The following is a 27,000-nucleotide window of genomic DNA, read 5'->3' on the forward strand; positions in this document are numbered from 1 at the left end:
GTCAATTTTCTATGACTTGTTTGCTCAACACTCCTAGCTGTTGGGAAACAAATAGCCAAAGGAAAGTTTACGCATAAAATGAGAGGAATTAAGTAAATCTTTCTTCAAATTAAAAGGATCCTGTGTGTGTGTGTGTGTGTGTGTGTGTGTGTGTGTGTGTGTGTGTGTGTGTGTGTGTGTGTGTGTGTGTGTGTGTGTGTGTGTGTGTGTGTGTGTGTGTGTGTGTGTGTGTGTGTGTGTGTGTGTGTGTGTGTGTGTGTGTGTGTGTGTGTGTGTGTGTGTGTGTGTGTGTGTGTGTGTGTGTGTGTGTGTGTGTGTGTGTGTGTGTGTGTGTGTGTGTGTGTGTGTGTGTGTGTGGCGACCATGCCTTCTCCAGTCAAGAGCAGAATGTTGGCATTGAATTAATTTGTTGGCAAAGCCTTTTTTCTTTATATAGTGCGCTGGTTCTTTCCCTTTTACTCCAAACCACATGTCTTCCACCACATTTGAAACCATTAAATACCTTGCACAACCATTTGCATAATCCTATATTTACCGTCTCCACAGAAGAAAGGTAGGCAGGAGGTGAACTAGTGATTATTTACTCAGGTCAAGTCCTTTTTACGGTAGCAATTCGTTGTGGGGGGGGGGGGGGAGATCTGATTTGCACTAGACTTCGTTTTTTTGGAACATGGAATTTTCCTCACTGTAATGAAGTGGGATAGTGAGCATAATTCTCATTAGAAAGGGGACGTTGTGGGTGGCGTTGAAAGATGAGGTTTGTGCAGCCACAGCGGGAATGTTCACCGAACCTGATGTGCACAAATTAAAACCCTGGGTGGGCAGAGAAGGGGCAAAACAGAGTTTGTGTTGCATTGAGATGCATTCACCACCGGCATCTGTGTGTTTTTGTTTGTTTTTTAGCTCCCTGCTCACTCATTTATTTTCCCTTCACAGTTTTCTCGCACTCTGTCAACACTTTTTTTCTTGATTTCTCTCTCTCTCTCTCTCTCTCTCTCTCTCTCTCTCTACCTCCCTCAGTCTCTTGTTCCACATCAGAATGGAGAGCAGATGTGGCGTGGGACGTATGCGCCCCTAATGTTGAACCACTCTCTTATTTACCAAACAGGTCTCTCTTGTTCAGCGATGACAGGTTTGAATTACAGGGCCTCGTTTGGGTCCAAGACTGCATCCCAAACTCCCCCTCCCCCCTTTTCTGTACAGTCGTGTGCAAGTGTGCGTGTGTGTGTGAGTAAGATGGTGAGATTAGACATAGGAAACGATATACCTGTCTCGGTTGTGTAGTTTTGCCCTGATCCCAGGCGCTTACAAAACATTTTTCCTCCTTTTCCGCCAGCCCTGTACTGAGGGGCTGCTGTAGTTTGTTGGTAGTTAAATCTAAATTCCACCCACACACACACCCTCACATGGACATAAAGCAGGATACTGTATATTCTTAATACCCTTCGATAATTGGAGGGTGTGGAGTTAGACAAGGTAGTGTCGGATATCGGTTTGATCTGGCCGATTAGCCGAGGAATTACATCTGTGATCACAGCAAATATACGACACACACACACACACACACACACACACACTGATAAAATTGTAACATTAGCTCTCTCTCAGACCTTTTTATGTGCGTTTCACAACAGGGGATTTTTATGCCCCTGTTCTCGGCTTCGCAAAACATTAATCCTTTTACCAAGATTAGCCCATACTTTGTTTTCCAATTTTTCTATTTTTGGTACGATTAAGATCCTGTGGGGTTTAAATATCCGTGTATGAAATGAACCAAAAAGGCCAGGCACAACTCAGCAGTTTATATGTAGGGGCTGAGAAAAAAAAAAGGGAAAACTGATTCAGCCATCTGTCGTTTATCTCTTTTTCTCTCTCTCTCTCTCTCTCTCTCTCTCTCACTGGGTCTGTTTAAGGTATTAAGAGCATGTCTGTGTCTCCACTGTAAGATTAGCTCCCACAGCCATTTTATGTGAATTATTTAAGATGGGACGGAAACGGTGTGTCCTTGGGATGTCAGCTGTTTGGCCCGGGTCAGCTCAGTGTGTGCCAGCAGCTTTTAAAGGCTTCAGGTGAAAGCCTTTAAGCCACGGCACTGCGGAAATGTCGGACGGACCCCATTTCCCCTGTGCTGTGGCTGCTTCTTTAAAAAATTGCACCAATAACAGTGTTAGATTTGTACGATGGAGTTTAAGGGCCATGTTGAGGGAACAACAAATAAATACATAAAATAACAAAAATACAGTTGTACTTTTCCAATATAGTCGTAATTTTCTGAAAAAAAGTTGTAATATTTAGAGAATATTGAAGTGGTTTTGCGAGAGACATAAACCCCCATAATTCAGGCAACCATATAACCGGTAACGTATAAAAGAAGGGTGATAGCAGTCTCTAATCGCAGAGGGAAAGACGATATTTATTCCCTAAAACTTCTCTTTTATATTTGATACTAACGGACATTCCACAAATGAGCGGCAACGTTAGTGTTTGGCCTTCTTGAAATTTAGGAGGTTACGGAAGATAACCCAAATTTATGCCGTTGAGCAATACCCTGAGCTTGCAGTCCAAAAGTGTTAATCTGGAGTGAAGTGCGCACACTTGGTCCACAGCTATTACTTTCCAGGCTTTTTGCTTGGCGGCTTCAAGAGCACACTTGAGGTCCAGAATGAGAACTTTGTCGTGGGGGAGAATATGGATGAGACAGATTATGTGTAGCTTGAGGGCACCTAAAGAGTTCATTTTACCTGCTTCTACCTACACTCTGAGGGATCGGGCTACAGCCACCAAACAGCTCACTGACACTCAACCATCCCAGGTCGCGCCACATATTTAACCTCCCCCGCTCACACGCCGCTGTTCCGGAGCTAAATGCTTCTGCCCCCTTTTTTTTCTTCTTTTTTTTTTTTTTTACAGATGCCTCTCGCAACGGCTCTTGTTGTTTATGGCAACCACACGTTAGGGTTAGATTCATGCCGTGTCAGATAGCAAGAATTCCTGTCTCACACTCCCCTTCGACGTTGTCTAAAGAAAAGGTCAGCTTTGAGTATCTGGAGCAAGTTGGAATTCTGTAGTATTGGTAGGCGGCGCCAGGTGCTTTTGGTTGCTATGACATGGGGAATAACTGTATGAAAAAACATGACAACTCTAAAGTGTGAAGCAGTTAATCAACAGTAATTTAGCAACTTTTTATCAGTTGGACCGGGTCTGAATGTCTTTTTGCTGGAAGACGATGTACGTCTGCACAGTGTTGAACTCCTCTGAGCTTCACCAGCAGTGCGTTGTATTTCGCTGTCATTTCTTTTGTCGTCTTTGCCAAAATGTGTAATTCAAGGTTTTTTTTTATATTGTCTGTCATTCTTTGCTTTTCTCTTACCTCTTTTCTTCCCGTATGTCTTGCTCTCTTGGCAGACAGCTGCAAGCCTCAACCAGCGAGGCTTTGTCTGAAAGTGATCTGTGTGCTCTGTATTTCATGTTGTCAGCTTGACAAGGCTTTGCGCATTATCAAGAATTACAACTGTTTACGAGGCGTTTGTTTCGTGCTGTGTTTTCTCAGTCGTCTGGACCACATTAAGGCCTGCTGGTGCTTTGTAATGAGCTGTGTTGCTGCTCTTCACAAATAAAGTGCCATGGGGAACAATTCAAGTTGCTTTTTAATATGACTTTAGGACTAATTGACATAATGGTACACACGGACACAAATTAGAGATTCTTATCATGACAGATGAACACAGAAAGGTGTAGATTTGGTTAAGGGCGACAGTGTGAAGCTGGTACTTTTTTCTACCCCACCTTATCTCCAATATCTTTGAGAAATGCAGCACCCACACCTACACGTCTATCTTGCAGCCCCCTCAGGCAGTGAGAGGTTGCTGTGTTGAACAGTGTTTTCACCTCATGCATACCACCAACAGAATCGGGTCAAAAAGAGCTTTTCTTCCCTCGGGGGAGGGGGGGGGGGGGGGGGGGGAGCCATTCATCACCTGCTTTGACACCTAAAAATACTTTTACACACCACCGATAATTTAGAGATATAGCCGAGTCCATCGGCGCATGTGACGAGTGCAGAAGTATTTGACTGCTTAAAGGTAGAATCAGTCAAAATCACTTTGTCAAAATCAGTGAATATCCTCACGATCCGCATGTCCATTCTAGAAGAAAATCTGGTGTTAATTCACAGCCTAGGCTCTGTAAAAGGGCATGTTAACAAAAAGTTTGTCAACAAAGGGGGCCTACTGTTGCTAGGAGAATGCCCGTTTACAGAACTTAAGCTGTGTATTAACACTGAATTTTTTTATTTTTATGTATGGACGTACAGCCGATCGTGAGGAGATATTCACTGAACAAACATTCCCCAGCTGACTCCAACTTTAAACAAAATTAAAAAAAAGGGAAAAAAGGCAGTAGAGAAAGTGCAAAGGAATAAAGAGCTTTCAATAATCTGTTTTTCCTGTTTTCTGAAAGAGACACCTCTGCTGGTCATACAATGGTGATGATAAATGACCCCACGGGCCCCTTTACCTTCACAGTTAATTTGCAAGAAGAGAAACTAGCAGTTTCAGGCCCTTTTTAAGAGCCTGCAGGCTTCCTTTCTTGTTGTTTCTAGCTTTTCTCATACACAGAACATTTTAAGTTAATAGCCCGAGTTACATGTTGTTAAACTCAACTGAAATGAGAAGATAGCTTGTGAAAAAAAGGTGTGTTTATGTAAGTGTATATTTTGTGGCTCCCGGGGGCTCTAGTGAGGACTGTGTGATGGTTGGGGAGATTTACTGACACGCTGCATGTCTAATCCTCTGTGTACTGCAGGGGAACACATGGAGCTACAGGGTTAGCCCAGGATACATGTGGGATGTATGCTGACATAATTAACACCAAAGCAAGACACATGCATGACGCAACGGTTAAATAAAGAAACAAAAACAAGTCGCTCCTTTGTTCAGTTAGTCGGATAGCGTAATTGTTTTTAACAGTAGTGTACATTTTACAATCAGGTGTCCTGATGCTCCACGGAAAGTGCACTGGGAACATTAAAGGCTACCTGTTGAGTTCTCTTGTAAACATTGAAAGTTCACATTCACTGTGGCTCACCAAAGGACATCTGTCTGAATCCTTGAGGTCTAACAAATGTGTTGGCATTTCCCTTCCTCATAACATTTTTGCTCAGAGTTTGATATGGGGCCCTCCATGTTTGCTAGCTAGCAGACTTCTTTCTTCCCTGCCTTTCCTGAGACATTGCTACATTTCATAAAACTTTCCATCTTTTAAAGGTGGAGTCAGCGATTCTGGAGAAAGCTTGTTGTCAAAATCACTGTACTGTGTGCACACTGCAAATTGTTTTGGTGTTGATACACAACCTAGGCTCTGTGTAAACTGGTATGTACACAAAGTGTTTGTAAACAAAGGGAACCCACCGTTTACAGAGCCTAGGCTGTGCTTAGGCAGCTCACACACACTACAGAAAGGTAGCAGACCGTGAGGAGATTGACAACAAGCTTTCTGCAGAATAGCTGACTCCACCTTTAATAAGTGGAACATGTGATACATACAGAACGAGGAACTTCTCTGCACCTTTCACCTTGAGGGTTTGTGTGGTGGGAGGAAATGGGCTAGTTGTTGGTGGATATGCGATGTGGTTTCAGGTGAAGCAGCCAACAGTTTGTGGGTAAAATAGTTGTGTAGCTTCCTCTCCTTTTTTCCCAACTATAGGAGCTCCCTGTCCTCTGCTTTCTATCATTCTTTCAGCCATTTTCATTCCTCTCTGCATCCCTCCTGTACCCCCCTCAGTCTCATGGTATATGGTTCCTCAGTATGAAGCAAAGCCCCTTAAAGATAGCCATCCCAGATCAAAGGCCCACGCTGTCCCATAAAGCAGGATCAAAGCCCGATGTGAGCACAACCTTGTCATAACTTTTCATAAGCTGGCCGAGCAGCTAGCCAGACCTCAGCTGGATAAAGATGGCTTGCTGCTGCTGGCTGGTTAAGATTATCATAGCACTTTGAATTGGATAAACTACTACATGTGTCCACACTGTGGCGGAATGTGTTTGGGTTTGCGGGGGCTTTTTTTTTACTTTGATCTGTTTAGGATGTACTTCATAGACTGGCTTAAAGTTTTACGAACTGGTTGTAATACGTGGACATTATCAACAATATCAGTTGCAATGCAAACCTTAAGTTTTCATAGAGTATTCACAAAATGCAACAGGAAGCTTCAATACAAGTTTTCTAGTTGATGCCCCCTTTAAAAAATTTAACTTACGTCTGTCCTGTTTAAGAGACATTTTTCCCAAAATAGAAGCTGTTTGTGGATGCGGCTTCAGCAGGCTTACAGATCAAATGAACAGTGGCAATGTGCAAAGTGGACTGGTGCGAACACGCCTCTGCTTTCCTTCCAAATGAACGGACCAGAAACATCATCACCTGACTAAAATAAGCTAACCAGCTCCACCACATGTAAATACATTAGAGCAGCAGCAATACAGTCAGTCAGCCAATTAGTGGTTCACCAGATGTTTTGGAGTGTGTAAAAGAACTTTTTTTATTTTGGTAGTCTATCCTGAGAATTCATTTATTTATCTAGTTACGGTATGCGTGTGTCCAATATAAACTGCACCGATGAGAAGCAAGCCGAATATTATGCCTATGGTTATCATGTCATATCATGAAAACCTCTCTATTTTTGATTTATTTGCCATCTCGATAACAAAATATATCCATAATGCTGGATACATCCAAACTACACTACTATAAATTTCCCTCCCTATATTGTGAACGTCAATCTTTGAATTGCAATGATGTTGCATTTTTTTAAATTGCCAACTCATCTTTTGATTATATTCTCGATGCATCATTTTGTCCATAAAATGTCAGAAAGAAATCAATCAAAATGCAATGCATCCAAATTAGAGCAGAAAACTTAAAGTGTAGTTAGCCAGAGTTTATATTAAGTTCACTTAAAAATAGTTTGACACATTTAGTTAAGTCTTGTTTTAAATCAACATTGCTTCATTGATTTACAGAGGGTGTAGAGTGATTTGATTATTTTTAAATATAATGTAATACATACATACATGAATATGAAGTATTCAAAGTTTTTTATATCTTCTTCCACACTATCACATCCACATTAATGTTTTGTTTTAAATCATCGCAACCAGGCAACGGCCATTTGTGAGATAAACAGCCAGTTTCTTATGGACCACGGTTTTTCTTAGCTTCTTTTTCCTCTCCTGCACTTTGTGAACGTCCACTTGGAATTTTCCATACACCTCCAACATACACGCACAACCACACGCGCGCACGCACGCACGCACGTGCACACACACACACACACACACACACACACACACACACACACAGGGAAGTAGGGAGGACAGAATTTGACTCAGCCATCATCATCAAGGCTCTTGGCCTCAGGGTCTCCACTGGAGCCATGTTTCCTAAAATTATTTTTTTGTAGAAAGAGCATCTCATATCATCTTTGTTGCATTTCCTAAAAGAAGATGGACAGAGATGGGTCGAGAACCTTTTTTTTAATGTGCATGCTCCTCTCACAGCCTACTTAGCCGACATCTGCAGGCAACTGCTGAAGCTTTTCAGCTTCATTGTAAGACTTATTACACAGAAATGAATTGGAAAATGAGCCATGAGCTAATAATGGAGTAAGGAAAGTGGTGCAGAGTTAAAAATGAACTTTCTTTATTAAATATTTAGACATTGCCTATTTTTTTCTTACTCAATGTGTCAGCAGAGCATAGAAGAATCTGAATTATAGGACAGTGAAAAAAACACAATTATTGACTTCATACCGGCAGCTTTCGCTGTAGTTTCAACATTTCCTGGTGTGCCTCTTTCAAAATAAAACTTCAAACAAGCGAAAATGTGGCAAAAAAATAAATAAAAAAAAAAGGCAATGGGGCACACGGATTACTGTCCAGACTCAATATTAGACTCAATATAAATCATATGCATCATAAATGACATGAAAGAACTTCATTTTAATGGGAATTATCTATGAAATCTCCATGTAGAAAGTAAGGGTTTTTAAGCAGCAGTTGAGACGTTCCATGTGTGTCCGAGAAAAGTCCGAGAGACGCAGCAGTAAGGTAAGGCGACGCGCTCCAGAGGTAGATGCAGGATGTGTGTGGAGGCCGTAACACAATTTGAGCTAACTTTGTATTGGCTTAGACCATGAACTCATAGCTTCTATTTGCACTTCGCCTCAATTTCTATGTGGTTCCACATAATGTTTGATTGTTTGTTTCTAAAATTTGTACCTGTTCCCCAGCAGGGTGATCAGTAGCTAAATCATTTCTGAAATGAGAAATGTTGCCTCTGCCTAGACATGCATCCTACTATTAATCCATGAAACACTCTATTTACACAAACCCCTTTTGTTAAATGATAGCCAAGTGACTCATCCTGTGTTCATGCGTGGTGTGTTTGCTTTGGCAGGGGGAATTCACAGTGCAGGAGCAACTTCAACGTTTCTCAGATAAATATGCTTTGTGTTTAGAGGGGTGGGGTTCTGTTTTGGGTTGAGCCAAATGTCCCTGCGTACCGTGGTCAATGATTTTCTCTGGTTTTGGTGTCTTTCACAGTTGACATGTTTGAGGAAGCATTCTATTGGCTGGATTATTCTTAAACTGGCCTGCTGCTAATCATTTGTCAGTCAATTCAAAGATTAACATGTTGTGGTATTTGCTGGAAATCATGGCAGAGGTCAAATTAGCATAAATTAAGATTATTGAGAATAATAGTTGATTCTTTGTATAATGTGATGTATGTACATTGGAAAAGAAAGAATAATCCTTGTCAGTTGGGTGTTGCAGTCTCCCTCACTCACTCACTCACTCCACTATATACAGTATATTGCCTTGTAGTATAAAATTGTACAAGTTGCATTAATGTACATCTTCAATAGTATATAATCATGAATGAGTGTGTTCTTACCCAGGACCACCACTTAAACAAGACTGGTCTACTGAAGATCTTTCTGGAGATTTCTGGACCAGCTGTCCCCCCCACAGTCCCACCTGTGCTCAGCTCTGGGTTTGTGAGCTTAAAAAGTCATAAAGCCGAGGCAAGGACGAGCCATAATAAAGACGTCACAACCGCTGACAGCTTGGAACTATCGGCTACAGTGCTGAAATCCCGCCTGCATGCCTGGAATTTGTGCGCGACCATATTTCACGTCCGAGGATCAGGATACAGGGGAATGGCAGGTGCAGCCCGAAAAGGCCATGTTCACCAGCAGTGGATACACACACATATACGTAGACATGAAAACACACTGACTTCTATGTTTAACTGCTTCTTATTATACATATATATAAGGCTGAAACAACTGGTTGATCCATTAATTCAGCAATTGACCAAAAACAAAGGTCACCGTTTATGTGAAATGCACTTTTACATGGTTTATGAATATTAATATGGGTCCCCGGTAAAGCTCGAGACTCGCAAAATATGAGAAAAACCTTCTCCCTTTTTCAACCCTTCCATCTTTCTAGAAAAACCTCTGTTCAAAAAACCCCGGTCAGATGTCTCTCCCCTTATGACGTCATAAGCTTTACTTTGTTCTCACAGTGACATGTAACGTCTAGACATGACTGATTTAAATATAAAATAACGTTGCCACATTTAAACATGATGACATATGTACAGGTGCACCGAGATGTAAGTCAATGTGCACCTCTGTGAGTTACTGCACTTAGGTTGCCCTGTCTGGTGGCTCTGGTTTCCCCCCTTCTGCTAATGAGAGGAGAGTGTCCCCGGCTGACCTCCGTTTAAACTTTGTCTTTAAACAGCACAGGCCTGTCCCAGTGTTTATTGGAGACCCGTTAGGAACACCACGTCCCGTGAATCACACCGGGTCACTGCAAAAGCTGAATCTAGTTTTCCTGTAACTTATTATTATCTCGGCTTTGTTTTTTAATGCCACATTGGCCTTGGACTGATATATGAAGAGTTCTTTTTCTTAGGTCTTGTCTGTCACATTTCTGAGGTTTGCAGTGGTCTGACCGGGGGCAAGTGCAATGAAGAACATGTTGAAAACATTTGGTTATACATGGTAGCGACTAAATTGCACTTCTCCTGACACTGTAGTCCGTCTTTGCTCTTATTCATTGATCTATCGATATGGAGTGTTTACAATGTTGGATTTTAGATCTTGTATACAGGATTGCTGATAGGCAAACTTAACCAGTTAAAGTCACACATTAGAATTGTTTATTGAACTGTCTCTATACTTCACAAACCGTTAACCAGGATGTAGTTTTAGTCCCTTGCCCCCTATGGGCTTATATAATATTTACGGCCTTATTAATGTCACTCTACCATTCACTTAGGCTCACTTTGTGGCCGTGTTAATAACCCTCTTAGTATTCTGTTCTATCCATATGAGTCTTTGCGTCAACATACACACACAGGGCTACTTATCAGGGCCCAGTGCAGTTTGTTTTTCTGCCTAACTAGTCTCATGATGTAATAGGGATGGCAGTGCTGGTCGTCTGGACCTATTTCATGGCTAGGTCGAGCCTCTAATTGTGTGCAGCGTTCCAGCGAGGCACTAATCATGGCGTGGCGGGGCCAGGCAGCCTGACGGTTGACACTAATTGCTCTTGCTCTCGACTTGAAGGCCTTGTTCATGAAATATTTACCCGCCCGTCTGTTGACAGTTAACCCCCCCATGCCCTCCCTCCCCCCTGCCCCGCCTCTGGAAACTCACCCCCCCCCCCACACACACACACACACACACACACACACACACACACACACACGTCAACCGGCACACACAATCCTGTACAATGAACACATCATTGGCAATTTTGCTGCACCCCAAAAACATAATTTTTCCTGGTTTAAGTCATTCCAAAGAGAGGTTCTCAATATCATAACTTGGTTTTTATTTTGGTTTTTATTTTAGATGTTTCCGTTTCCAAAACACCATTACTAGGAATGCACCGAAAGGAAAATTAAAAAGTAATGAAACCCTTGGCCGTAGTGACACACTCTCTTCAGTGGTCTCCATTCAGAAAGCTTCCACACACTGTTGCCTTTGGATGTGGTCAGACCACACTTTGTACACGTTGGGTCATTTACAGCACACTCTGACTCTGAGTCTGTAAATCAGCCATCCAATGCTGACAACATTTCGGTCACCCGCTTAAAATTGTCACCACATTCCGTTCGCATTTGTTGACTTTGACATTTGCTTTTCTTACAGCCTGTACAGCCCTTTGGTCCACTGGGGTTGTTTTAAATGTGCTGTATAAATAAACTTTGACTTGACTTTCATTTTGGATGGTCCAAAATTGCGCAGTGCGTAGGGCCTGTAAGCAGACACACACGCGCACACACACACACACACACACACACACACACACACACACACACACACACACACACACACACACACACACACACACACACACACACACACACACACACACACACACACACACACACACACACACACACACACACACACACACACACACACACACACTCACACACACAGTTAGCTTCTCTGTTTCTCTCCTCTGTCAGCACAGTGGTGAGTGAGTGGCTGGTGGTCTGTGTTTACCTTATTAATTAGCCCAGTGATCCAGAAACACGCTCCCTCTGGTAAACAGAATAACAGTGAAAGGTTATTCAGGGCCGGGGGAGACGGAATGAAAATAAGAGAGGGGGCAGAAGCCAGGGAAAGAGAGAGAGAAGGAGAGAGTAGAGAGGGGGAGAGCTTTAGAGGCGTCATGAGTAGAAGTGATCAGAGAGTTAAGTTGGAAACCCGATGCAGTTGGTTGTCATCCGGCAGAATTTCAAGCCTGTGATCATCAGTCTCTCAACACAAGATATCTCTCTCTCTCTCTCTCTCTCTCTCTCTCCTGCTAACCACCAACCTCCCCAAAGCGGGTCAATGGTGTTTTCCTTACCCTTTTATGGATATAATTTTATTCATGGATAGCTCAATAATATGAGAATAAAGTTGTAATATTACCTGAGTAGCGAAGAAGTTATAGTCCACTTCTTTGACAAATAAGGAAATACTTAATCTTTTGGCAAATCACACCATGTTACAATAAATTGTTGTTGAATGTGTGTAGCATGGCCAAACACCTGAGACTTAACAGTGGCAGACAAGAACAATGCCATAAGACTTCTCTCCATCGTTTTGTAGGTTACCAGTAATATGTTTTTCTGAATTACGTTTTTTATTTTCAAGTAAAATTACGAGTTTATCCTCATAATATTCTAAATTTTTTCTCGTAAAATTGAAGTCATTTCCTCGACGTGGCCCTAATCCTCTGTCGTAATATGGAATAGAAGTCTCAGCAATAAAGATTGTTTTCGACTTTCCAAATCTTAAATTCATTGCCTAAAATCTGCTACAAAAAAAGGTCAGCAAAGTGTTACGAGAACGGGATAAATCATTTGCTATCGACTTGATGGATTCTTGAACTATCTCTTCTTTTATGGTTTCAAACTCTGGAGCCAAATGGCCTGGCTCAGGTATGCCGCGCATCTCTTCCAATAGGCTGAAATGGATGCCGATTTGAAGCGCTGCAGACCAACAAACTCAAAACAGACCTTTTGGGTAGACAAATAGGTATGCCTCAAAGCGCTTTTATGAATCCATTCCAACTATTTCCAATAACTCGTCTCCTCCATTTTTGGGCCATATCTGTGTCCTGAGGTCTGCACTTTCGAAGGCCATACATGGGGAAAGCCAAGAGACGAGAGTGCCGTGAAGAGAATGACATTTTCCCTTGGCTACTAGTTCAAAGAAGAGCAGGAGAAATGTGCTTTTCATTAGGCATTGTTGGTTTAAACCAGGTCAAAGGTCACTTTGGGAGTTGAAGGGAAAGTCCACCCTTACGGAAGAAGTCTATAATATTATTAAAACCGAGAATAATTCAATATTTGAGAGCATGTCTCCCAGAACTAAAATACACAAAACACATTGTAATCGTTGACTTTATAACAAGACATTTTTTAATACATCACATATGTCCAGAATAGTACAAAAAAAAGTGAATGGCTGTTTGTGTTGTATGTACTTGTATTTGGAGCCTATAAACGTGTGCCACTTGACATCTGCCTGTCATATTAATGTGTCCAGTGAAGCTTTAAAGAAGGGATTTACAGCCATCCTGCGCAACCCCAACCCTGTGGAGTAAAATTCCTCCCCAATAGCTGCCAGTTCATTTGTGCTTCCAATTACTACTAATTATAACATTCCGCAGATTTTACTTTGACGGCGAAAACAGGCCAAATTACAACAACAACCACTCCGGCCCCTCTGGCCAGATTGCTTAAATCACAGCGCTGATGTCCTAATTGCTAACAACCTGATTGGCTGCAGCAGTGGCCAAACCTCAGAACTTGCTTCCTGTTCCTCTATGCCTTTTTGGTGTGGGAGGGTGGGGGGGTTTATCTAACTTTTTGTACAGTGGACACAACTATGTTTCAACGAAAAAATGTACTTAGCTTTTAGAGGTTCTCTAAGCAGTCCATTTATCAGTGCAAATGTCTTTGCTGGCAGAGTTTGTCTGAAAATGTCTGTCTTATCCATGGAGGGGGGCCCCATCTGCTCTCTGTCCTTCGTCCGGTTGGTTATTTATGCCTTCACAGTGAAGTGAAGACTGACTCTCTTCTCTACTCACTCAACCTTATAACCCTCTGCCACTGAAAAATAGGGATGCACCAAATGTTCCGCAAGTAAATTATTCGGCCGAAAATAGCAAAAAAAGGAATGTTAAAAAATTGTGTTAAATTTTTTGAAATTTTACTTTCATGAATGAATTCTTCTAAACCAAGACAAAAAAAATTTCTGGCTTTTGAATTTATTCAAAGAGTGAAAAAAACAAACAAGTTTAGTCACTCTTCAGCCAGGTGTTTCATTATTTTCTATTCATTTAATTTGGTGAATCCCTACTGAAAGTTCCTGTTTTGAGCATCAAGGTGCTCTGTTTCCACCATGAAATTGTCTAACCAAGGTTGGTAACCCGCCCGTCCCCTCTCTTTTGGAGTGACACGACATGTGCAAATGTGAGAACATCCCAGTATCTCTTGGCTCTTTGTCACTCTCCTCCCTGTGTAGTCTCTCCACACACACACAAGGTCTCATATCGCCCTTGAGCCCTTTAGCCCGTATCATTTATCTCCTGCCGCCCCGCTGTGATCGGGAGCCTGTATCTGATTCTCTCACTTCCTCTTCTTCCCTCCTCTTCCCCTCTTCCCGGGGCGTTTGCTGCTCCGGGCAGACCGGACGCTCCCCCACCGCTCCCAGGAGGAGCTGACGAGAAGTCCAGATAGAGTGTGTGTGTGTGTGTGTGTGTGTGTGTGTGTGTGTGTGTGTGTGTGTGTGTGTGTGTGTGTGTGTGTGTGTGTGTGTGTGTGTGTGTGTGTGTGTGTGTGTGTGTGTGTGTGTGTGTGTGTGTGTGTGTGTGTGTGTGTGTGTGTGTGTGTGTGTGTGTGTGTGTGTGTGTGTGTGTGTGTGTGTGTGTGTGTGTGTGTGTGTGTGTGTGTGTGGGACACATTACAGGATACAGTATATAATAGGGTTGGGCGGTATCCCTTATTTTGATCGCCTAAAACCTTCCCCAAAGTCTACCTATGTACACACAGTATTACCGTCGGTACCTATTTCTACTTCAACTGTAGCCTATTTGTTCTTGCTTCTGAACTAACACTACATTTTTCAAGATTACATTGAACTAATCACGATGAATGACCTTCACCAAATACTCATTTTTACTGAACATCGCCTGAACACACATCACAACGTAACCCAATACAATTTCCACGTTCCAAACGAAAGAAACCAACAAAAATGTAGCAAAGTGTGTTAAGCTGTATTCTTACATTTAAGATATTATTACACACAATGAAGCAGCGTTTGCATTTTTTAGTGACAACTCTCTGAACAATTTGTTTGCTTTTGACATCTTTCTGAGAACAGTAATGCACAGCTTGTATGAGCGTGTCTAAATACCTTTGACCTTTTTTGACATGTTCTTTATTTGACAAATTATGCCTCTATCATTTACAGGAGTTCTGGCATCTCTTTAATCACTTTTTATTGTGTATGTTCTAAGTGTGTGTCATATGTATATTAGAAACATTAGAAGTACTGTGAGCCTGTTTGTCACATCTGAAAATGATTTTTGAAAAATCGGCAAAGAGTATGATAGGTTCACCGAGAAGTGGTTTTGACAGACACGTCGGTTTGAATGTTTCTGTGGCCGTGTACCGAGGTGTGTGTGCTGTTGCTGCTGGAAGAAAGAGAAAACCAGTGGGGGATTATGGAGAAAAGATGTCCAGTCTTGCTCAAAAATCTGTTTTTGATTGGCTGTTGCTCTGACTTCAAAATGTGAACCCTGATTTATCTCCCTCTCTGTCTCTCTTTTTGTTTTTCAGCCCTGCAAGGCCCTTTCGATTCCCCAAAAGGTAAGCGCTGCCAAAAACCATTTCTCCTGTTATGTGTTGATGCTCTGGATTGCAAAGCTCTCTCTATCCCCCCCCTTCCCCTCTTCCCTTTATTTGTGTCATCCATCCATCACTGCTCCTGCAGAGCCGTCATTCCTCAGTAGTGAGTCATGAGTGCTATCGATGGGAGTTGTGTCTCTCTCTGTCTCTCTCTGTACCTGGCCTCTGTAAACTAGCGGCTTGGATCTCCTCATCCTTCCAATACACTGCAGTATAAACAATGCTGTCCCAAACCTAATCTAGGAGACTGGATTGGGTTTCGTAGAGCTTTACAGTCAGTATACACAGCAAGACGGCAACTAACAATACTTCTAATCAAGCAAAACACATATGGAGTTAGATATATCTTATATTTCCATTTCCTTCTCGTGTACCTTTTTTGTACAAATGTATGAATTGTTGTCATCTTTTCCCCCTGATTTGAAATATTTTATTTATACATGTCCATACTGTGTGCGCTAAAAAAAAATCCAGTGTTAATACACAGCCTAGGCTCTGTGAACAGACTTGTTGCTAGCTACAGTGGACCACTTTTTTTACATACCTGTTTACAGAGCCTAGGCTGTGTATTAAAACCAAAAAAAAAAATATCGGTGTTGCACATAAAGTATAGACAGGTAGGGGATTGTAAGGAAATAGTCACTGAACTTTTTTGTACTTTTTCATTAAGTGACCATTTGTCATGCGATCACTATGTCCACTGACGTAAAGTCTCTTTGCTTGCAGCTATGCCGAGCTGATAGCTGATTGGCCGGTGGTGGTGCTGGGCGTGTGCACAGTGCTCATCGTGGTGTGTGCTCTGGTGGGCGTCCTGGTGCCCGACCTGCCTGATTTCTCTGACCCGCTGCTGGTAAGTACAGACCCACAATGCACTCCTTCATGAATATATGTAATTAATGTTCCAACACAAAGCCTCCATAACCCCAGCCTCATCCCAGACCTCAATACTGTAGATAGATGTGTGTTCAGGGAGAAAAGAAAATGGCCTCAGTCCAGAAGCTGTTTAAGGAATATACTGTATGTACTTATGAAAAGAGAACTTAAATTTTATGAGCCACAGCTTTTCCACTGCACATATAGAGAGTGCCAACACTTTCACATTATTCTGTATTAAAGATCATATCTTTTCCGTTAAGGTTTCCCTAAGTACTGAGTAGTTGTGGTTCTGTTTATGTGTTAGGAGTAATGTTGGCGACGCAGCTTACTTTGAAAGTCCAGTCCACAGCCAGTTGCAGATGTATGTGACTGCCCTCCTGGTACAATACTATCAGCTCATACTGGGTGAAGGAAGCAGACTTGGAACAGTGTAATCTCACAAAGTGAACCATATAGGTTTAAAGTTGAATGTATAGCTGGTTGCTACTGTATGTATTACGAATAATACACCTGTAGTACCATGAGCTTGTATCAGCATTGTGAGGACAGTGACTTGCTTCCATCATTGAAAGTTGTTTTATCTTATCAGTGCTTTTTTTTTTCATCCCCAAAGGGTTTCGAGCCACGGGGAACAGCCATTGGCCAGCGACTGGTCACATGGAACAACATGGTGAAGAACACAGGCTACAAAGCCACACTGGCCAACTATCCCTTCAAATATGCGGACGAGCAGGCTAAAAAGTAACTTCACACACATTCTTGTCTCTAGCATTCCTACTAACAACATTGAAGTGTTTTTTTATATATTTTTTTAATATAACCAAGAAGAAGCTCTTTGAGAAACCAGTTCAATTAGAAAAATACTGAATTATTTTGAGATCTTCTCAAAATAACTTAACACTAACTACATCACTGGTAGCCCAACAGTGTATAAATCCCATGTTGGCACTCATCATACACAATGCTTGTTTTTGTACAGCCGTTTCTCACATTAACATAGCTACAAATCAACTCACAGCTCTACAAACAAAAGCAAAATATTGATGCATATGGCTGCTAAAAGTTACCCTCCCCAGTACCAGCCCCATTATAATAATTATGTCTCTGATTGAGGGGGGGGTGGGGATGGGGGGGAGGCTTGGAGAGTGATGTAATGATGGCGGGGCAGAGGAGTTGAAGGATCCTGTTGACAGATGTGCTGAAAGGTCTGAATCCCCTCGTGAAAGAGATGAGGGATCAGAGTAGAGATCTGTCCATCCACAAGGTCATCCACTGGGTTCTGTCAGTGGGAGTCTGTCTGTCTGTCAGTAATCAAGAGCAGCAGGTCTTTGCATGTTTGTCCGTCCGTCTCCATATCTCTGGCTGTTCACTCTTCAGTCCTTCATGCTCGGTTTCAAATCACCGCTCTTATCTGATTTGTTTTTCCTGATCTGTCAACAGAAGCCCAACCAGTATTGATGCCAACATATTTTGGCCATAGTTTCCTTAGTTTGAGCAAAATGTATCCATCTCCCCCAAACTACCCATTAAGACGAGACACTGACTGCAAGCAAAAACATGTTTGTTTTTTCAAGCATTGGTCAATTTTGAGAATTTGTCTTTCATACTAGCCTTAATAAAATGTCCAGAATCTGTTTGCAAGAATTTGACCAAATTCGCTTGCATTGTCTCACTTTTAGTCACCAGTTTGGCTTTTAATGGTTGCTTTTTATCATATTACTTGGATACCAGATTTGAAGCTCTACACTGCTGATTACAAAATGGATGCTTTCAGCTGCGGCCTGCATCTTCCTCTCTCTGTCCCCATCTCTTTGTCCTGCGCCCGTCTCTCTCCTTCTCTGCGTCTGTCTGCAGATATAATTGCTTGTACGGCGTACGAGAGGCCTCTGCTGCTGTCAGCGAGCCCTTCCCTGCCTCAACCCCTCTGTCTGTCAACCCTTTAAGACAGCCATCCGATTACTCTGTCATTCCCGTCCACTCACTGGCATGTAGGCACTGCACTGCTCCGATAATGCGGCCGCAGCATCATTGTTGCAAAAACACACACACACACACACACACACACACACACACACACACACACACACACACACACAATGCATATATGCCAAAGATTTGTCTGCACTCCCGCCCTTCTGTTCAATCAGAGCCTCTATTATGAGCATTATTATAATGACACCAGTATCCTATCCTAGCCCTGGACTGAGTTATTCATCTGATTTTGAGGGGAAATGGCAATTACTGCTGCTGCTTATTCCATTACTCAGCATCTGATCTGCTTCCTTCATTTTATATCAGGCTGACTTTGCATCGTCGGACACAGCATCTCTGTCTGCCATTAAGAGATTTAGGAATGAATGCAAACAAATTCCTTATTCTTCCTATATTTTTCCTTTCTCGGATGGTGCTGATTAGCAATGATGCAGTTTCCTCTCCAGCCCTTTAAAAACAGACCTTTTTTCTGATTATTAAGATTTGCTTAAAATTGCTTCCAAAAATCTTGAGCGTTGTAAAACTCAAAGAACAGAAGAAACATAGTATAAACCAGAGACTTGCTGCCGTATAGTCATTGCTCATACCAGAACAATTTAGAAGAAATATCAGACTCTTAACTATCATTGTCTGCTTGATATTTTTGAATATGCCAGTAAACTGATGATGGAAATATTTTTTTAACTTTTAAAACTATTACTATTACTACTTCTACTATTTCTAATGTTAATCTTTTATTGTTTCATAGTCACCAGGAGCCCAGATGGCCAGAGGACCACTTTGACCGAGACAAACGACAGGCAGAATGGGACTTCAGTAAAGAGTTCTTTTGCGATGTTCCAGGTAAGATTTTCAAAACAGAAAAAGGAAATGCATAAATTACACCAATATAACTTAAACCAGATGATAAAGAATACCAAAAGGCTCTCTGACATAAAGATAACACCCCCAAAGGATCTTTGGCAAACTCAAATGAATGAAAGTACAATAGATTATAAATAATAGACATTGCAATTATGAGAACACATGTAATTGTAACTTTTTCAAAAGAGATGTATTTTGAGTGAAATTAAAATAAGAAGTAATTGGTCTCATATTTTCTTACTTTCTAACTCATTTGTGAAAGATGGTTTAGCCATTTGCTTTATAAAAAAATTGTTTTCTTCTTCTTTCTATTCAGGTGACAGTTACTCCAGGCTGGTGTTCGCATCAGCTGAGGGAAAGAACCTGTGGAATATTCAGGCCATTAAATCTATGTGCAATCTGGACAACACAAGGGTACATACAGAATATAGTACCACACCATCCTCTGCATCATTAGTTTAGTCATACTGTATAAAGGCTTCACTTAGCTTTTTCTTCACTTGTCTTCTTCAGCTTTGTATTCATTATTTCTCACTTTTCCCAGGTGCGTTCCCATCGTGACTACTGGAGTCTTTGTCAGCGCACTAACGACGCCTCCTGTTGCCCCAGCTGGACTCTGGGTAACTACATCGCCGTCCTCACCAACCGCTCGTCGTGTCAGAAGATCACGGAGCGCGACGTATCGCACACGCTCAAGACCCTGCGCTCGTGTGCCAAGTACTACCACAACGGCACCCTGGCGCCCGACTGCTGGGACATGGCCCTGCGACGCAAAGACCAGCTCAAGTGCGCCAGCGTGCCCCGCAAGTGCACCAAGTACAACGCCGTCTACCAGATCCTTCACTTCCTGGTGGACAAAGACTTCCTCAGCACCAAGAGCCTGGAGGTTCCTCCGCCTGTGCTCAAATACAGCATGCTCTTCTCCCCCACCGAGAAGGGAGAGTCCATGATGAACATTTACTTGGACAACTTCGAGAACTGGAACTCTTCGGACGGCATCACCACGGTCACGGGGATCGAGTTTGGCATCAAACACGACCTCTTTCAGGACTACCTCCTCACGGACACAGTGTATCCCGCCATAGCCATCGTGATTGTCCTGCTGGTCATGTGTGTGTACACGCGCTCAGTCTTCATCACTCTGATGACAATAATAGCCATCATCAGCTCACTTATCGTGTCCTACTTTCTCTACCGCATGGTCTTCAACTTTGAGTTCTTCCCCTTCATGAACCTCACAGCCCTCATCATCCTGGTAGGCATCGGTGCAGACGACGCCTTTGTGCTTTGTGATGTGTGGAACTACACTAAGATTGATAAACCACACGCTGAACTGTCAGAGACCGTCAGTGTGACCCTACATCATGCCGCCCTGTCTATGTTTGTCACCAGCTTCACCACCGCTGCTGCTTTTTACGCCAACTACGTCAGCAACATCACTGCCATCCGCTGTTTCGGTGTTTACGCCGGTACCGCCATATTGGTGAACTATATTCTCATGGTGACGTGGCTGCCGGCCGTGGTGGTGCTCCACGAACGCTACCTGCCCAATGTGTTCCCCTGCTCCAAGCCTCCACACCCAGAAACGGGTTGCTGCACCCGGACGTTATGGGCAGGTCTTTGTCAGAAGGCCAACAAATGCCTTTTCGCTATGTCGGAGGCGTCCAGGATTTTCTTTGAGAAGGTGTTGCCCTGCGTGGTCATCAAACTGCGTTACCTCTGGCTCTTCTGGTTCCTGGCCCTCACGGTGGGTGGGGCCTACGTGGTGTGTGTCAACCCCAAGATGAAGCTCCCGTCTCTGGAGCTGGCAGAGTTCCAGGTGTTCCGAGCTTCCCACCCGTTTGAGCGCTACGACGCAGAGTACAAGAAGCTCTTCATGTTTGAGAGGGTGCATCACGGAGAGGAACTACACATGCCCATTACCATCATCTGGGGCGTGACGCCTCTGGATAACGGGGACCCCCTGAACCCCAAAAACAAGGGCAGGCTGATGCTGGATAGCAGCTTCAACATTGCCAGTCCAGCATCTCAGCTGTGGATCCTCAACTTCTGCCAGAAGCTGAGGAATCAGAGCTTTGTCTTTCAGTCAGAGGAGCAGGACTTCACTAGTTGCTTCATTGAGACATTCAAACAGGTCAGTGCTGCATGTGCACTCTTTATATACATGCATTAAAGGTCACTTATTATGCAAAATGCACTTTTTAATCGTTTTTCAACATATGGGTCCCCAGTGTGAATCCCGGTTGTTCTTTTAGAAACCCAAATTACAATTTCAACATGAAAATGATCACTGTCACCTTTTTAAAGTAATGATATGCATTTTAAAAGACAGTTTACAGACACTAACCAGATGAAAACAAATCAAGAAACCGGATTGACAAATGTTCACCTTTCACCTCTCCTTTATTTGAACAGTGGATGGAGAACCAGGACTGTGAGGAGGCTTCCGTCTACCCCTGCTGTAGTCAGTCAACCTTTCCCTACAAGCAGGAGGTGTTTGAGTTGTGCATCAAGAGGGCCATCATGGAGCTGGATCGGAGTACTAACTACCATCTAGACAGCAAGACCCCGGGGCCTCGATTCGACATCAATGACACCATCAGAGCCATAGTGTTGGAGTTCAAGAGCACCTACCTCTTCACACTGGCCTATGAGAAGATGTTCCAGTTCTACCGTGAGGTAGGGCTTGTAGTCATTTACATTTCAGGTTAAATTTGACACAGTGTGTCACTATCACCTGCACACAATCGCCCCTTAGGTTGTATTTACTTAAAGGTTGAGTCAGCAATTCTTGAGAACTCTCCTTTTTGCCAAAAACAGTGAATATCTCCTCACGATCCTCTACCTGTTCGTACTGTGTACACTGAAAAATGTTTTGGTGTCAATACTCAGCCGAGGCTCTGCAAACTGGTACGTAAACAAAGGAGGTCCACCGTAGCTAGTAACATGCCGTTTACAGCACACACACAGTAGCGGATCGTGAGCAGATATTCACTGAATTGGAAAAAAAATAGTAATTTTGCCAACAAGCTTTCTCCAGAATCGCTGACTCCACTTTGTAATCTTTATGTTGTGTCGCTTAACAAACAGGATAAGACTTTGCCCTTCTTGGATGCCCCTGACATTATTGATTTCTCTTTCTGTTTTAGGTGGATGCCTGGATCGCGGAGGAGTTGATTCACGCCCCTGCGGGCCTCAGCCACGGCTGGTTCATCAGCAACCTGGAATTCTACGACCTCCAGGACAGTCTGTCTGACGGCACTCTGGTTGCCATGGCGCTCTCTGTGGCTGTGGCCTTCAGCGTCATGCTCCTGACCACCGGGAACGTCATCATCAGCCTGTACGCCATCCTGTCCATTGCTGGGACTATATTCGTCACAGTGGGCTCTCTGGTTCTGCTGGGCTGGGAGCTGAACGTGCTGGAGTCTGTTACCATCTCCGTGGCAGTGGGGCTGTCTGTGGACTTCGCCGTGCACTACGGCGTGGCTTACCGCCTCGCCCCCGAGCCCGACCGCGAGGGAAAGGTCATCTTCTCTCTCAGCCGCATGGGCTCTGCTATCGCCATGGCAGCGCTCACCACTTTTGTTGCCGGGGCGATGATGATGCCCTCGACCGTCTTGGCGTACACCCAGCTGGGCACCTTCATGATGCTCATCATGTGCATCAGCTGGGCCTTTGCCACCTTCTTCTTCCAGTGCATGTGTCGCTGCCTGGGACCCCAGGGAACATGCGGCCAGATCCCCCTGCCCAAGAAGCTCCAGTGTCCGATCTTCCCTGAGGTCATGTCCACGGTCCAATCCCCTGAAGGCAAAGGCTCCGGCCTGGGGAAGTACCAGCTGGACAGCAGGGGCGGGGAGGTGGAGCATTACGAGTTAGAGCCGTTGGCGTCCAGTCAGAAAGCTGAAGATAAACCCAGAGAAGAGCAAGAGGTGTGTGCTCAGCTTTATAATGGAATCCCTCCTCATCACCACGGCGCCCCCTATTCACACATTCATTATAAGAGTCAAAGTGAGACTGGCAGAGCTAACGGCCCTGAGAACGGGCTCACGCACACACTGAGCACACCGTCTAGATGCCAGTACTCTCAAAACACCAACTGCACATGTGGGGACCCTCTTCCTCCTCAGCAGTGGACCCCCCGCTCCTGTGCCCAGCCGGCCCAGGACTCTCCCTCCTGCCCTCCCACCCCTCAGCTCTTCTCAGGAAACACCCCCAGCAAACAAAACGCAGCCCTGTTACCTACAAACCTGGACCCTACTGTCTACACACACATGGATTGCCAAATGCACTACGTCCACTGTCCCCCCGCCCATTTCCACCACTGCTCCCAGGGAAGAGCAGTGGCCCCCAGGCAAGGCCCCGCACACAGCTGTCATCTCAGGAAGTACTGTGTCCACACCGCCAGAGAACAGAGATCCACCACCACAGCTCTGAACCAGGACACGGGCCCAGATCAGGGCTCTGTCTCTGGCTCAGAGGAAGATCAAAGACATGAGTTAAGTCTGTCTAGCCCTGACGCTAGCCTAAATATAAGCACCCCAGCCCTGACACAACCTCAGACTCAATGCCCCTCCCCCTCGCCGGGCTCACCACACACACCTATTCACGACAGACAGAAGGAGAGGGACAGTGACAATTGTAGTAGCGATAACCAAGTGTCCGTCACAACCACAGATACGACGCAAATGGACGCTTGTAGTAAAATCCCTGGCAACCAGGAGAAGCTCGATAGTGTTCCCGTCACACGGGAGGAAAGTGTCAAAAAGTGCAAGAAGAACTCCAAAAGACAGCGGGCGTCCTCCGCCTCTCCAAAGAAACTCTACTGTTTTAACAGGACGTTGAAAGTGAAGTGCAATTCAGCTTCAGAGTTCAACGTGCCAAAAACTGAAACCAGCGTGCCTCCTATTGCAATACACACTAATCCCTCCTCAGAAAGCTTATGTTAAGGAAAGATGGATATTTTCTTAAAAACTCCACCCAGAGCAAATTGCCAACGTCCAAAAAAAGGAATGACACGTACACTGTCTCTGCAATCAAACAAGGTTTGTGATGTGTTTGTTGACCAAGTGCCTCAGTGTGTTTCATAAAAGCGCACGGAACCACAAAATATATTCCGTTTACATGTTTTATTTTCGTGCTCACCTGGTCGTCACGTGGCAGATTATGTGTTTTGATTTTACAGTGAACCACACACTATTGTTAAAGCTATATCGTTATGGGTAAACGAATGGTCTCTTCTTTAGGGCCACTCCATGAAATGTTGCTAACTTAAGTGTTAAATGTACTCATGCTGCAGCCATTTGCACCAACGTGAAATCGTACAGTATCTATATTGTGATATTGTGTGTGTCGGTATATGTTGTCAGATAGGATCACATCAACTGTAACAAAAATGTGCCACATTTTGCAAGCTGATAAGAATTTGCTGCTTGACACTTTTTTAGTGTTTGTGGGAGCCAGTGCTCAATTCTCATTGAACTCTTGTTCAAATTGCCACATGTCTCAGATGTACTGTATGATTAAAATGTATTTTTTTTATCACTATTCTCTTTCTGTCTCCTATTGTCTGCGCTTCCTATATTTCGTAAACGCACACCCTTAGACCATAAAAGGAAATGAGGCTCTGTTCATAGACGGGGGCATATCTTTAATTATAACACCTGTTTCATTGTCTCATAGCTGCTGGCGCCTTCCTCGCTATCTGTTACATCTGGCCTGAGGTCATTCGCTGGATTTAAACCGGGCTGGGCTGCCTGCTCTTGTACTTAACACTCGTGTAGACTTTACATAAGAATAATAATCAGACTTTATGACTGGTTGTGATACAGATCTCTCCTCAAAGCTAAGTCCATCTACAGCAATTCTTCTCGGGAGCTGTTTTTTAAGTTTGGGTAATGAGTCTGGGAATTGCTTAAATGGACATAACTGTAACCATATCATTTGAGACATAGGGTTAATACATGGTAAAACAAAACTAAAAAATCTTATTTCATGCATTAGATCAAGATTTTCTTTTTTTAGGCCTGCAGAGGCAGACAACGTTAATTACAGGGAGACGACGCTCTGGCATTAAAGCACTAAGAAAACAACCCAGCTGCCATCGGTCGTGGTTTTGCTTGTATAATAAATGTTTATTTTGAATATGTTACTCTTGTCATATTTCCAGCACAACAGTGGAATTATAAAGCTAAGCACTCTGCCTATTTTCATGCTTGCGGTTTGTATAGGACCATTAGCATTTTCCAAATGATCGTGAGAATATTAAAAGAGCAAAAAAAAATCAATGGATTAAATGTATGACTAGACTTCACTTGTGATTCACGTGATAAACCCAGATAGTTGCCATCTAATGGTGCAGTTATCCTCAGCTTAAGGAGCTTTGACGGCTTCTTTCTTTCAACTCGGCAATGTCAGCAACATTTTGGGCCTGTTTTCGTTTGGCATTTAGTGGCTGAAGAGAAAAGTATTTCTGTCGCGGGTTTGGTAGAGACCATACGCAGAGCTAAAGTGAGAGTCAATATTGGACTTCAGAAAATCATTTACGGCCGATTTAAGTGAATTGACTCGGCAGTTGCCCAGAATGACCAATCCTCAGCAAGAGAGCTTTACTGGTGCAGTAACAGGTTAAAGTTGCAATCTGCCATTCTGGAAAATGCTTGTTGTCGAAATCTGTGGATATCTCCTCACGATCCTGTCTGTAATGTGTGTGCCCCGAAAAAACAAAATTCTGGTGTTATTACAAAGCCTAGGCTCTGTAAGAGGACATGTGAACAAAGGGGCCCAGCAACATGCCCGTTTACAGAGCCTAGGCTGTGTATTAACACCAGATTTGTTTTCAGCTTGACAGTGGTTGCTAATGGTACACACAACTAATGGCTAACAGAGATGCACATGTTATAATTGAGCTGTCTTTGTGAACAGGTGACAGAATCGACATGCAGTAATATATCCCTACTTCTATGACCCTTCAACCTGGCTCTTTCTCTCTGCTACTAAATCCCTTCCAACCAAGTGCAGAAAACACCTGTTTCCCCACAGGTCAGCTGGGAAAAGAAGCAGTCATCTGCTCCGATCGTCTTTCTGCTCCCTGTCTTTCCTGCAGTGTGGAATCCCACACTCCCACTTCAGTTATGGGTAAGTGGGTTAAAGCTGTGCTTTGGGAACTGGGGAATTCACACTGGAGCACCAAGCTAAAGTTAGCCATCTGCTCTTGGCCTCGACAATAGCCTTATTCACATTTTGGATCAAAATCCAGTAAGCAGACACTCAGATCCGAGATCCCACACTCACTAGATATCTTTTGAAGTGGAATTTCAGAGCCAGTTTTCTTCTTCTCTCCATCTTCAAGGGCTGATTTGACAAACTCCAATTTGGTGTTTCATTTAGCGTCCCAGACAAAATCACATTGTGGTTCTACAATCTAGATGGACGCTTCTGTGGAAACACAAACAGCTCATCAAAAGACATAGGTTCCAATTGTGAAATGCTCTACTTTCCACCACAACCTTGGCTCAGAAAAGCAGCTGGATGATGCACAAAATGCAACTCCAAGCACGAAAGCATTTCCCTCTAAGCAGACGGATGGTGCCAGACTCCCAGAGAGAGGGGAGGAAAAGTACAGCTATGCACTCGCTGGTTCTTTCCTCTCATCCCCGTCACGCCCCTTAACCCCAGAACAAACTTCCACAAACAAACAAGCCCTATAAAACACATTACGTAAGTACGCCACCCACACTGGGCTCGCTTGATGCTTCTGTGTTGAAGGGAAAGGTCTTATTT

At 43.5% G+C, this 27,000-nt stretch overlaps 1 protein-coding gene across 2 annotated transcripts in view; it reads left to right on the plus strand.

Moving 5' to 3' along the window:
• disp1 (dispatched homolog 1) overlaps positions 1–24,759 on the plus strand; it is a 54,040-nt gene extending 29,281 nt beyond the window's left edge. For both annotated transcript variants that reach the window (XM_080048378.1, XM_080048377.1), the window contains exons 3-10: positions 15,421–15,450; positions 16,216–16,339; positions 16,979–17,106; positions 19,106–19,200; positions 19,538–19,635; positions 19,766–21,355; positions 21,637–21,900; positions 22,371–24,759. In XM_080048378.1, coding sequence (XP_079904504.1) covers positions 15,421–15,450; positions 16,216–16,339; positions 16,979–17,106; positions 19,106–19,200; positions 19,538–19,635; positions 19,766–21,355; positions 21,637–21,900; positions 22,371–24,167 — 4,126 coding nt within the window. In that variant the 3' untranslated portion in view covers positions 24,168–24,759. The remainder of the gene's footprint in view (positions 1–15,420; positions 15,451–16,215; positions 16,340–16,978; positions 17,107–19,105; positions 19,201–19,537; positions 19,636–19,765; positions 21,356–21,636; positions 21,901–22,370) is intronic.
• Positions 24,760–27,000: the final 2,241 nt, after the last annotated feature.

The sequence above is a fragment of the Ammodytes marinus genome (genome assembly GCF_949987685.1).
Source record: "Ammodytes marinus genome assembly, chromosome: 19".
Classification (NCBI taxonomy): domain Eukaryota; kingdom Metazoa; phylum Chordata; class Actinopteri; order Uranoscopiformes; family Ammodytidae; genus Ammodytes; species Ammodytes marinus.